The following is a 13,085-nucleotide window of genomic DNA, read 5'->3' on the forward strand; positions in this document are numbered from 1 at the left end:
CAAATTAAATAAAAAAATTACCTTTTGAATTTAAATTCAGCTTTTTTAATTTTAGTCCTCACTTGATGTTGTTAGTTTAAAATACATATACACACACATTTATATATATTTATATAGATACCATTTTTGTTATATCGTTGAAAAACAAAATAAGAAAACCCAAGAAGAATTAAAAAAAATAAATTGTAAATACATAATTTTTATAATTTTATAATAAAAGAAATCTTATATATTTTGTTTGTTTTCTTTTTTTTTGTACATACTTTTTGTTTTGTTTGTGTGTGTGTTGTGAGTAGGATTTTTAAATTATAATTGCATGCTATACCAACCATTAGTTTATTGCAGAATTTCGGAATACGGTTTAGTCTTTGCTTTAAACACAAGTTTATATATATACAGCTATACACATCCATGCAGAGTTCCAGGTATAAATAATTATAGAAAAATGTTATAAATAATTATAATACTTACTTATGTTGGGCAAGGACTAAGCTGTATTCTGAAATCCTCGTGAAAATTTAAATTTTTTTTTGAAATATTTTTTTTTTGAAAAGAAATTCAAACTAATTTTTAAGTTACTTTTTTGTTTTTATTAATATTAATATTTTCTGTGTGTATTTGATGCTTTTAAATAGAATTAATATAACATGCATTTAAAGAGAATTATAATACATAAACAGTTATATAGGTAAAGATATAGACAACATAAATAATACACATACATAAATTAATTAAAGTCGTGCTTAGAATTTTTCGAAATAAGTATTTTGTTTTAAGTTTAGTAAAGTAAAAAATAGAAATTCTTTTTTTAAAGAAAAGTACGTATACGTCATGTAGTACGAAAAGAACAATTTTTGATTTTAGAGGGTATTTCTAGTTGGAGAAACATAAAAATGTAATTACATTTCGAAATAAGTGCTATTGCATAGTTTCAGTTATCGAACATTGGATTTTTGTTATTGTGAGCAAGTCTAACAGCGATTTTATTTACTATTTTTACTACAAAAGCAGTTTGGAAAAAGTTTACGCCCTAATTATTCAGTTTCTTCAAAATTATGCAGATTCAGAGAGGTTTTGATTTTTAAGTTTTTCAAAAATTTGTTTTAATTTAAAAGGTTGTTTGAATAATAAATATGTTAATTCAAATTTGAATACAATTTTACTTTCGACACTTAAAAAGCAAAACCTTTTTATACTTGTTTTGTAGGAAAATAATATTAGTGTTAGACTTTTAAGCTTTTCAGGAATTTCATCAGTCAAATGAACATACACACGTTTAGTTTAATAATAATTTTTGAAAAACTTTAAACTCAAAAAACCCTTTCATTAGAACTTTAATATGGTGAATAATATGGCTGTACATTTTTAAGGTTAAAGCCCTTCCGCAAGTAGGAAATATTTTACAAATGTTAAGACTAAAGAAACATTGGAAAAAATAAATTTTAAGTTTATTATCCTGTTTTTTTACTTATAATCAGAGAATAAAATAGTAAAGTTCAAATTTTATTGGCTTGACATTCAAAAAGTTTCTTTGGGGAAGACAACCGAATTCAAAGTTTACATGGAAGGAAGCTAGAACTAAGTTAGATATTAATAACAATAAAAATCATACACTGCAAACTACAAAGATGAGGACAAACATTTTGGAATGCGATTCCGTTTTTTATAGCTGGTAGAAGTTTTTCAAAAGCTTTATGAACAGGTGAAACGAAATTTACAGGTACATAAACCTAAAACCGAAGGCTGCAAAGACGAAAGTGGAACCGCAGTGAATGCTGAGTATATAGAAGGACCATTTCTGCAGACTGTATAACGGCGACGACGGACCGAATGCCGCTGTCAGGCAGGATTATTTTTTCAACATAGACGACGAAAGCCAACAATCCCGTCCTCCCGACTTAGGCGAAGTAACAATTGCTATATCTTACCTGAAGTCTAATAAAGCCGCTGGAGCGGATGGCTTGAATGCTGGGCTCTTTAAAGCAGTTGGAGATAAGTTGGTTAGGAGCATGCAACCAACTTATCTGTAAGATATGGTCGATGGAAAAATGCCCGATGAAGGGAACCTCAGTATTGTTTGCCCTATCCTGAAAAAAGGAGACCCTCTTTACTGCATCAACTATAGAGGAATCAGTCTACTTAACATCGCCTATAAAATCTTCTCTGCCGTAACATGTGAACGTCCCTGCCAAACTCCTCCGTTTGTGAAGGATGACCATGGAGAATTCACGCTGCTCCATAAAGGTTGGAAACGACTTAACAGAACCTTTCGATGTCAAAAAAGTTTTAGGCAAGGTGATGCGCTGTAATGCGATTTTTTTTAACATCGTACTTGAAAGAATAGTGCAGGACTCACACGTCAACACTAGACTAGGTGAAAACACCTTGGGGCGTTTCGAGAGAAAAGTTCTTTGTGTGATCTACGATCCCGTATTCATTAAAGGGGAGTGGAGGAGAAGATGGAACGACGGGCTGTACAGCGACGTAGACTTAGCCAGAAGAGTAAAAGTCCAACGACTAAGATGGCTGGGTCACGTAGAGCGCATTAAAACAATGCTCCGGCCCGGAAAGTCTTCAAATCCACACCCTCAGGACAGCGTAGAAGAGGAAGACCGAGAATCAGGTGGCGCGCACAAGTGGATAGAGAAGCTAGATAGAGAAGTTTGTTGGATGAGGCCCTAGTTCACACAGGACTGTAGCGCCACCTTAATTACGTAAGTTAGAAGTTTTGTGTCAGGAAACTATCGTGAATAGATTACAACGAGCATTGAAATATCCCAAGATCAAATAATTAACTACTAAAACAACTTTTAAAAAGGTTGGATGAGCCCATTGCAAATATTTCCGTACAGGAGTTTACATACTCGAATGCGCTCTTTTCAGAACTTTTGTATAGAATATCCAAAAGAGCGTTGAAAACAACTGTTTTAATTTAAAATACACATGGGCTCTGGAAAGACTTTGACAGCTAGACAAAGAGCAACAGTAGATGCTTTCAAGGACTTAGGACTCTCATTACGTGAAAGGATCGAATGAATTCTGCAAAAAAGCATGTTGCTTAGAGTAGTGAAAAGAAGCGCGTTTATTTTGTTTTGGATGAACAAAGTTTAACAACTTTTATTTCTATTATCTGAGAAAGAAAAAGCTTATTTTGGAACGACATCAAAGCCGAATATCAGGTGTAATGTTGGCTGGTACCGTCATTTCCAAAAATGAAAACCATTTTAGGACATTTGCCTTGGATTTTCCAAAAAGACAATTTCCAGCGTTGTTAGAAGTTGAATTCAATCAGAAGAATTGGAACTTTTGCCATTGGCACCATATTCATCGCACATTAAAATTATTGCCAAGGTTTGGCCATGGCTATCTAGTAAAGTTGATGAAGGTGGCATACAATCTGAAGGCAAGGAAACCTAAATAGAAGCTTTTCGTGATTTACCCTTTAATTTTATAAATTTACAATGGCGAAATACGCACCTATTCATATCTAGTAAAAGTTTCCGGATACAAAACATTCACCAGCTACATATATAAATCGAAAATCGGTTCTAAAATTTCGGGCCTCATCATAGTAATTGGCACAGATTAAAAAAACTGAAAAAATTCCGATAAAACTAAGCTTCGGTGAAGAGCTTCATTTTTACATCCTTAACTTTTCCTAAAAAGTTTTCTTAATGTAGATATGAAAACACTTAAAGGGAAGGTTAAGGGGGGTGAAGTGAATTTCAATTCAAATTACTCGAAAGCCAAAAGCAAAAGACTATGAAACGATTTTCCAACATTTGAAATACTTGGAAAAAATCAGGGAATAGCGTATAAGAAAATTTAATTTTTTGAATTTTGTTTTTAAATATGTTTTATCAACAAAAACGTTATAGAGTAGTAGTAGTAGTAGAAATGCAATGCTGTCATCTTGAAAGATATATATTTTTACATTCAGAAGTTAATTTTTCAAAAAATTAGCTATTAACAACTTTTAAGAACTATCAAAAGAAAAGTATCTTAATGACATCGTGGAGTAATAGTTAAATACAAAAGAAAGTTTAAATAGAAAACATCAAATCAAAAATATAAATTAGTATTAGGAAAAATCGTCCTCATCTTGGAACCACTTCTTTATAACTTTCTGGTCATGAAAATGCATTAAATCAATAAAAAAATAAAGTAAATTAGGTGGCGCAACAGTCCGTTTGAGAACTAGGGTCTAGTGACTGACAACTCTCAACCATTCCTGTGTGCTAGTACTGTTGTCAGGGATGGAAGGGACCTACAGTTTAAAACCGAATTCGAACGGCAAATTTGAGAAAGCACTTTTCATGACAAGAATTACTCTTGGAGAATTTGTCAATTCCTCGCAAGAAGCAGTAGACGTGCAAAAAAAACTTTTAGGTGGCATAGGCAGGGATCGAACCCAAGACCTCTCGCATAACAGTCCATCGTAAAAATTAAAAAGGGCTTCTAATTGACAGATTACCATTCTTCTAATTGGAATTAAGTGTCAATTGAAATTTTCTTCAGAAGACCCTCATAAAAATTGTTTTTCAAAATGGATCGAAATCTCACCAAAAGCATTAATGCAAAAAATACTGATTATTTTTCTAAAAAAAGAAAATAAAGTGAAGTACTTTTGAAATAGTATTTTTTCAGTAAAAAATAGAACAACATCCATGTTCAAAGAACCAACAAAGATAAATATTTTGAGATTTCTAAAATTCTAAAGAAATTAAGTTTTACTTTACTAAACTTAAAAGCCTTAACTCAAAATTTAAATCTATAGATATTTGTGTAAAGAATATATTATATATGTAAGACAGGTTAGAAACAAAAACATATTAGATAATTAAAACACCATAATCATAAATATATGAAAGGGTTACTAGAAAAAAAGGGAGTATATACTATGTAGGTATATTATCAACACCGCATGCATTCAGCAAACACAAATCAATTTCAAAAAGAAAGGTAATAAATAAATTTTACAATTGGAAATTCTTTTTATAGAAATGGTATTGCAAAAACATTCTCTTAGTACAAAACGGAAGCGTTGCCATACCCGTATTGGACGATCGTCCAGTCTGATCAATATTACGACGTTCATTTTCTTCTTGTCGTTGTTGGAAAGCTGCAAATGCCCGTTCTTGATCTGGTGTCTGAGGTAATGTCGGACATTCTTGATCCAAAACATAAACCTCATCTGTTGCAATATCAGTTATATAATGTAAGTGCTCTTGGGCACGATCAATACGAAAGAAACGTTCTGCTGTACAAGCTACAAAAAAAAGATAAGTTTTCAAAAATACATTTAAAAATATTTATTTGTTACTTACAATCCACAAAACACCATTCCTGTGACATCTTTGGATAGCTTGTGGATTCTTCAAAAAACTTATTAATCGTATTTCGTACTTGTTCCAAATCAGAAACAGGATCGATTTCCACATTGCCCAAATTGACAGCTGTGTTTTTAAGCATGTCCTTGTCATAATGATATTGCTCATAGTTTGGCATTGTAATGCGAAGGATATTCAGATGCAATGGATCAAGACCAGCGGTTCTAAAAACAAAAAGAAATTCAATTATTTCAATTCAAAATCTTTGTGCAATTATTATTTTAAATTTTTCAAGAATTTGTTTTGAACCCACTTCATTTTTCACTAAGTTTAATTCTACTTATAAATTAGTTTTTAACAAGCGAAGCCTTAACTTGAGCGTAAATATAGTCGACTTGATATAGAGGAAGCAAAAGTTGATGTCTTCATTTCAATTTCATTAAAAGCCAATCAAGTACATCACCACGCCGAACGTTCGTTCGTTCGTTCAATTAAAATCTGCAGACGTTGTCGTTGTTGAAATAAAAAAAAAATCAATACATTCTCCCACAACCGCGCCGCCACCGTCCCAGACCCCATGGCAACGTCAAACACCATCCTCTACGCTCCACCATGAAAATAACATTTTTAATTTCATCCCACTTTTCACCCAACAAGTTCATTAACTAAGTTTATCTCTGGGGACAAAATGCGAAACGAAACTTAAAAAAAAAAAGTCTGAACTTACGCCACATTCACTCGTCCGTGTTTTCGCTTGGCCAGCATAACCGCCTTGTTGAGCAGATCGATTTCGATTATCGACGGCTTAACACGACATGCCTCACCATCAACTTGCATTGGAATTGTCTTGGTGGTGACAATTTTCGCACTCTTGCATTGCACTATGCAAGTTCCATGGGCCCCGGCCTGAAGCATTGGCAGCTGGTAGGTTGTAAGTCCAACAATTTCAAACATTCCATCGTCTGTTGCCGGGACACACTTGGTAAAAGAATCATTCCACGGATGAGTGCCACCTCCATAGCTACAGAGAAAGAAAAAAGTATAGTTATAGTTTTAAAATAAATCACTCCAAGAAAAACCATTTAGCATCAATTTATGTACCTTGGGATATTAAGGACGAGTATTGCATGGACACGTGCTTCTTTAAGTTTTGGTGTATAATCAACGCCATCGGCTTCAAGTGTAACCCAATCTGCAAGATTTCTATATTTCCGCAATATTAAATCTTTGCCACCCATTTGGCCGTAGTACATTTTGTTGCGGAGACGCGAGTTAAATCGCTCCGGATGAGCTTCACGTGCTTCGTGAAACTCTAAGGCAATATGAGCATCAACTCCAAAGGAAAAATAATTATTTATAACATTTAGGGGTAAGTTGTCTTTGCCCTTTTCGGTTGGTTCGGCATCCGGATTGGGAGTAACATTCACTCTCCATCGATCCAAAAGAATTGTATTGGACATACCGATTTCAAAAAGAATTTTACCAATAGGTTCATCAGTGTAACCCTGTAACAAAAAAATTTAAGAAATTGAGTTAAGTGTCATATATTCAAAAAGATTAAGGTGGGTGTAACTTACGCCTCCCCATCCAAGAGCACGAGCTAAATCATTGCCAGTTCCAAGTGGCAAGACACCCACAGCTGGAGGCGGTTGTATATTAATTTGGTCCAAAACTGAAAGTACCCATCCTACTGTACCATCACCGCCACAAGCGAGTACTCGAAGTTGTGGAGCTTTTCGAAACATTTCTAAACTGAAAAATTAAATTAAAAGAAAAATACATTACAAATTATGAAAATACGAATTATTCAACTATATCAAGGAATTAAGGAGATAAAAAACGCCCAATACCACGCCTACTTATTTTATATTTTAATTCTTTTTACAGTCTATTTCTTTTTTTTTTCTTTCGAATCTGAGACCGTCAGATCTAAGATCCCTAGGTTTGAAATTTTGAGGGAAAAAATTCTAAATTAAAAGAATAAAAAAACAACGCCCACTACCACGCCTTCTTGCTTTATTTTTTAAATTGTTTTTACTACTTCTGATTCAAAAATCTTAAAATCAGCTTTCTTAATCATAAACTATCCTTCTTTTCTAAATTTGAGATTTTGCAACAGTTTGAATCTCAAGGAGGTTTTGGGTCACTTAAGTTAGGTTAGTTTTATTCACAGTCACACCCACTTTTCCTTATAATTTGTTTCTAAAATCTCATTTTAGGTAAGTTAATTTCTCATTTTGGACTTTTTGATTAACTTTTCACTTTTCCTTTTGTGAAGTTTTAACCACAACACGCAAACTACTCTTGTTTTAACTTTTACTCGCTGCTAATAGAGATTCTAGAGCTTGTCAAATTGTAATGTTTCGAACATACTTTTATAATTGAAAGCCTCTTTTATGTTAAGGAATGTAATATCTTTGAAGTGGTTTAATTCTCAGTCTGCTGTTTGGCATGTCAATTCTTTATTTTACTATACCCGTAGTCATAATATAGTCAACTCAATAGATTCTCGTTTTTCCTATATGCATGTTTAGCTTTTGAAAGGGAACACAGGCGCTGTATTCTGAATGGGTGAAACCTTTTACAAAATTGAAACAGGAAGAGTGTCTTTTTAAAGTCGATATAGTCGTTATTTTGTATTTAATTTTTTAAACTTAAAGTGATGCTGGGGAAGGCTTAAGAAGGGACAAATTATGAATTTTGTGGGAATTTATTGGTTTTAAATATATGATTTTTTAAATTGTAGGGCTAAGGAATAGACCCTCAAGAATACACTTGAATACACTTTTATGCAAAGACTCAAGGTAAGAACTTAGAAAGGAAGAGAAAAGTTAATAGTTGGTGCACATTGGTTTTGAATGTTGCACATTGGTCCTGAATATTGCAATGACTAGGGAATAAATGGTAAGGCATTTCACATTCCCGTAGTACGGTTAAAGAAAGAATCTCAAGCAATGTAAATGATCCTATGATGGTACCACTTGCTCTATGTTAATAACTGTCCAAGAGGCTTAAGTAAGTTCCAAGAGCGCCTGCCTAAAGATGGAAGTTATACTCAAGCTTTGGACGTATATAAGTTTTGAAGCTAACAGCCAGATCAGAGGGGGGACACTTTTTTGCATAGCTTTAGAGAACTCAAACAACTTGGGACATTTTTGGCCACATTCCGTATGTGAACGTTTTTCATTGATGCAAGTGTCACCAAGGATAATAACAAGGGGGTATATCTCGCTTTAACAACACATACATTGTATTTTAGAAGCATGAAATTCCACACGGTTTTTTCTTTCTCACTGAACAATACTGTTTAGGTCGGAAGAGGCATGTTAGTCTGAAAATGAATACGAAAAGCTAAGAGTAATATCGTCAGCGAATTCTACTAGAGGTTGCAGACAACAGATCATTTACGAAAATATGAAAAAGTATCGGAGGCAAAACAGAGCCCTGGGGCACGCCAAAATGTATAATGTGGTTCTCGACCAGAGAGCCTGATTCTAGTTCATATCGAGTGCTTCTGAAATATCTAGTGTAATAATAGTTTCACTGTTCGGTTCACCATGAGATCATTAGTGGACCTTTTGCTGAGAAAGCCGATCTGGCTGTCAATAAGATGCTTTCGGTCTTGGAGATGTTTCTTCAGCTGAAAATTAATAAGCGTTTCCATGAGCTTTGAAAGAAGGGACACAAATGCAATCGGTCGATAATAAGAGGAGGAGGAGGATTCGCCTTTTGCGAGAGAACGCAGCCAAATGACTTTTGTTATGTCAATAAGTGAGTTCTAAGGTTTGGCACTGTAATTTATTGTTATTTAAAATCTAACATTTAACCTCTGAGCCTCAAATTTGTTGACGCCTTCTATTTCACTATTTTATATTGAAATTTACTATCTCAGATAATTATTTAATAACGTCTGTTAAATTGTAATGTAATTTCTACTACCAGATTGCCCATATTGCGATCGACGCCAGGCACGCTTCCAGCATCATGGATGTACGAGCTTTACGAGGAGCTAACATCGACTCGGACCACTACCTAGTTGTAGCCAAGGTAGCACTTCGGATTTCCAGACCCAAGGCAAAACAGGGAGGTGCTGGGAGAAGGTATAACGTCGAACGGCTACAGTCGCAAGTGATCGCCAAATCCTTTTCCGACCGAGTGACAAGTAACCTCTCGCGAAGTTCTCTGTCGCCAACACAATGTATCGAAAACCAGTGGCAATATTGCCAAGATGCAATCAGAGAAGTCGCCTCTGATGTGCTGGGTTTCAAACAGCCACCAACAAGGAACCCCTGGTTTGGAATGTCGGCAGCCAAATGCAGCCAAACAACAGGCACACAAAGCATCGCTGCTTAAAAGGACGAGAGCAGCTAATGAGCTCTATGAGCAGAAAAGGTGAGAGGAACACCGACTTTTCAGAACGAAAAAGAGAGGGCATGAGAAGCGTGCGGTCGAAGATTTTAATAGGTTTAAAAGCAGGAATGAAGTTCGAAAGTTTTATGAACAGGTGAAACGAAATTCACAGGTACATTAACCTAAAACCGAAGGCTGCAAAGACGAAAGTGGAAACATCATAGTGGAACCGCAGTCAATGCTGAGGATATAGAAGGACCATTTTTGCAGACTGTATAACGGCGACGACGAACCTAATTCCGCTATCAGGCAGGATGATCCATTCAATTTAGCCACGAAAGCCAACAAAATAAAGATTGCCATATCTAAGCTGAAGTCTAATAAAGCCTCTGGAATGGATGGCTTGAATGCCGGGCTCTTTAAAGCAGCTGGAGATAAGTTGGTTAGGAGCATGCACCAACTTATCTGTAAGATATGGTCGGAAGAAAGCATACCTGATGAATGGAACCTCAGTATTGTTTGCCCGATCCTGAAAAAAGGAGACCCTCTAAACTGCACCAACTATAGAGGAATCAGTCTACTTAACATCGCTTACAAAATCTTCTCTGCCGTAATATGTGAACGTCTAAAGCCCATTGTCAACAACCTGATAGGTTCTTATCAGTGTGGTTTTAGACCAAGAAAGTCCACAGTTGATCAAATATTCACATTACGACAGATCCTGGAAAAAACCCAAGAACACCAAATCGACACCTACCATCTTTTCATCGATGTGAAGGCCGCATATGACAGCATCTACATGGACGAGCTGGATAGAGCTATGTCTAGTTTTGGAGAACTCACGCTGCTCCATAGAAGTTGGCGCTGAGTATTGAGGCAGAGGCGGAAAAAATGGGTTTAACGGTTAATGATGGCAAAACAAAGTACATGCTGTCGTCAAGAAAAGACATACAACACCGAAGTCTTGGTTAAAACGTCACCATCGACATACGTAACTTTGAGGTAGTCAAGGACTTCGTCTACCTAGGCTCCGCTGTAACAACACCAGCGTTGAGATCAAACGAAGAATAACTCTTGCTAACCGCTGTTTCTTTGGACTAAAAAATCAATTGAGTGGTAAAGTCCTCTCTCAAGAGGGACCAAAGTGTTGCTATAGAAGACCTTTATCATCTCCGTCCTACTGTACGATGCAGAAGCATGGATTTTGGCAAAAGTGGATAAAAGCACCTTGGGTCGGTTCAAAGGAAAAGTTCTTCGTGTGATCTACGGTCCTGTATGCATCGAAGGGGAGTAGGGGAGAAGATGGAACGACGGGCTGTACAGCGACGTAGACTTAGCCAGAAGGGTAAAAGTCCAAAGACTAAGATGGCTGGGTCACGTAGAGCGCATGGAAACCAATAGTATGGCCCGGAAAGTCTTCGAGTCCACACCCACAGGACAGCGCAGTAGAGGAAGACCGCAGATCAGGAAGTGGAATGTCACCTCACCCACTTGGAGCGCGAAACTGGAGACATCTTGCTAGGTACCGAGCTTGATTGAGAAGTTTGTTGGGTGAGGCCCTAGTTCACGCAGGACTGTAGCGCCAACTTAAGTAAGTAAGTAAGTAATGTCTACTTTTATTTCATTTAATAATTTGACGACCTCTGGTTAACAATGTAGGACTGATATTTGAAATCTTAGATCATAATTTACATCTTCTGAAATATTCGGTTGCTACAGTTTTTTTTGACAAATCTTTCAAGAGTAATTCTTGTCATGAAAAGTGCTTTCTCAAATAAGCCGCTCGGATTCGGGTTAAAATTGTAGGTCTCCGCTGTAAGTAACTAGGCCTTAGTTCTCAACAGGCTGTTGAGCCACCTAATTTATTTTGTACAGCTTTTTAATAACGGGTCTTTATCTTAGAGCTTAGAATTTTAATTTTGCAGCACTATTTTAACTGGCAGTATATTTTTTCACCTGTCAAATTTTTAGCTCGGTTTGGAATTTTATTGAAAATCACTTTTTGTTGAATGATAATCCTCAAGTATTGGTTCGTACTTTTTTAAAAATGATGCTGGCAAGAATGTTGGTGATCACTACAGACTTTTTTGATTGTTTTTGTACATCAATTGAACAGCCATGATATGTAGGAGTAGTGCGTAATATGTTACATAGTTTGTGCCACAATTGATTTATTGAAGTAAAAGCTTTGTAACCCCAGAGTTTAATGTGCAATTTAACGCCGCTTGTCTATTTTCGGTGTTGGCATGTAAACGAATGGGAGCGGAATAAATTAATGAGTCGTGAAAATGAGTCACTCCAAAACGCCCTGATTTTATTACTGGATGGCTTAAACATTTTCATTACGACAAACACATTGGGAATAAAATTTCCCTTGAAACATTGGGAACGTAAAATTTAATCGGGAAAAAAATGCCCAGGGAAAATGAAATGTCATTGCACCGAATTTTTCTTCAAGTGAAACTTATTTCCAGGGAGATTCATGTTTGAGGAGCAAATCTCATGGGAAAAAATATCATGATAGGCTCCAATGTGTCAAATTATACAATTATTACGCCAGCTTATAGGATTTTGTAAGCAATCCCCGGTCTTGAATGCAAATTTTCCCGCCTGTTGCATTTAAAGCTTCCATTTATTTCAACGAATGCCTTTTATAGTAAAAATAGGGTAAAGTCATTACTCAAACAAACAATAACATAATTTGAACAAAAAATACTTGTCCCACTTTAAAGTCCATTCTTGAATTTCATGCTTCGAAAACTCCCCACGAATTATAATAAGCAAAATAAAACGTGAGTTTTCTTCATTTCGGTTAATTTATTTTCTTTCAAAGGAAATATAAGCAAAAAATATATACAAAATTTAACTTACCCCATTTTCGGACCACCTTGCGTCAAATCAAAAACTTGCCGTGGGTTAAGAATCCATTGAAATTTCCCCAACAATTTCACTCCCTTTTAGAAAAAAAAGTAGAAAAGTGAAAAAAAAGATTATCACAATATTGAAAAAATTCCCTCTCTCCCCTGTCTTCTTTATTTCGTTCTATTCCTTACCTGGTTGCCACCACTTTTCGGATTTATAAATACTATCACAGGTATTGCCTCAGGCGATGGAATTGGTTTCACAATAAAAGCCCTGGCTTCTTTTTCTTTTGGTTTCTTCTTATTCGATGGCTTGCGTTTATTATTCCTTAGAGATGACTTGAAATTTCCTTTATTCGGTAGCTTAACGATCCACGATGGTGGTACAATAATCGGAGAGTAGTTTCCTGTGAAAATAAGAAAAACAACAAAAATAAGAAAAATAAAATAAAACAACAACACAGCACAAAAACGAAAAGGAAAATTCAATATCCTTTTCCATCAAAGATGCAATTTTAAATGTCTTTCAATTTTTGTTCGTCAA

General features: G+C 35.4%; 1 protein-coding gene across 8 annotated transcripts in view; it reads right to left on the reverse strand.

Annotated features, from left to right (window-relative positions):
- Positions 1–13,085, reverse strand: part of LOC129947773 (eye-specific diacylglycerol kinase) — a 413,734-nt gene that overhangs the window by 20,437 nt on the left and 380,212 nt on the right. For 5 of the 8 annotated variants that reach the window (XR_008781760.1, XR_008781761.1, XM_056058465.1 and 2 more), the window contains 8 exons: positions 12,734–12,948; positions 12,552–12,634; positions 6,908–7,082; positions 6,432–6,835; positions 6,058–6,351; positions 5,328–5,554; positions 5,054–5,269; positions 22–61 (listed from right to left, as the gene is read on the reverse strand). Coding sequence is in view for 6 of the 8 variants with exons in the window: in XM_056058465.1 (XP_055914440.1) it covers positions 22–61; positions 5,054–5,269; positions 5,328–5,554; positions 6,058–6,351; positions 6,432–6,835; positions 6,908–7,082; positions 12,552–12,634; positions 12,734–12,948 (1,654 nt within the window). In the remaining 2 variants the exon portion in view is untranslated. The remainder of the gene's footprint in view (positions 1–21; positions 62–5,053; positions 5,270–5,327; positions 5,555–6,057; positions 6,352–6,431; positions 6,836–6,907; positions 7,083–12,551; positions 12,635–12,733; positions 12,949–13,085) is intronic. The other 3 variants (XM_056058467.1, XM_056058469.1, XM_056058468.1) reach the window with 1 other exon arrangement.

Source organism: Eupeodes corollae, chromosome 2 (genome assembly GCF_945859685.1).
Source record: "Eupeodes corollae chromosome 2, idEupCoro1.1, whole genome shotgun sequence".
NCBI lineage: Eukaryota > Metazoa > Arthropoda > Insecta > Diptera > Syrphidae > Eupeodes > Eupeodes corollae.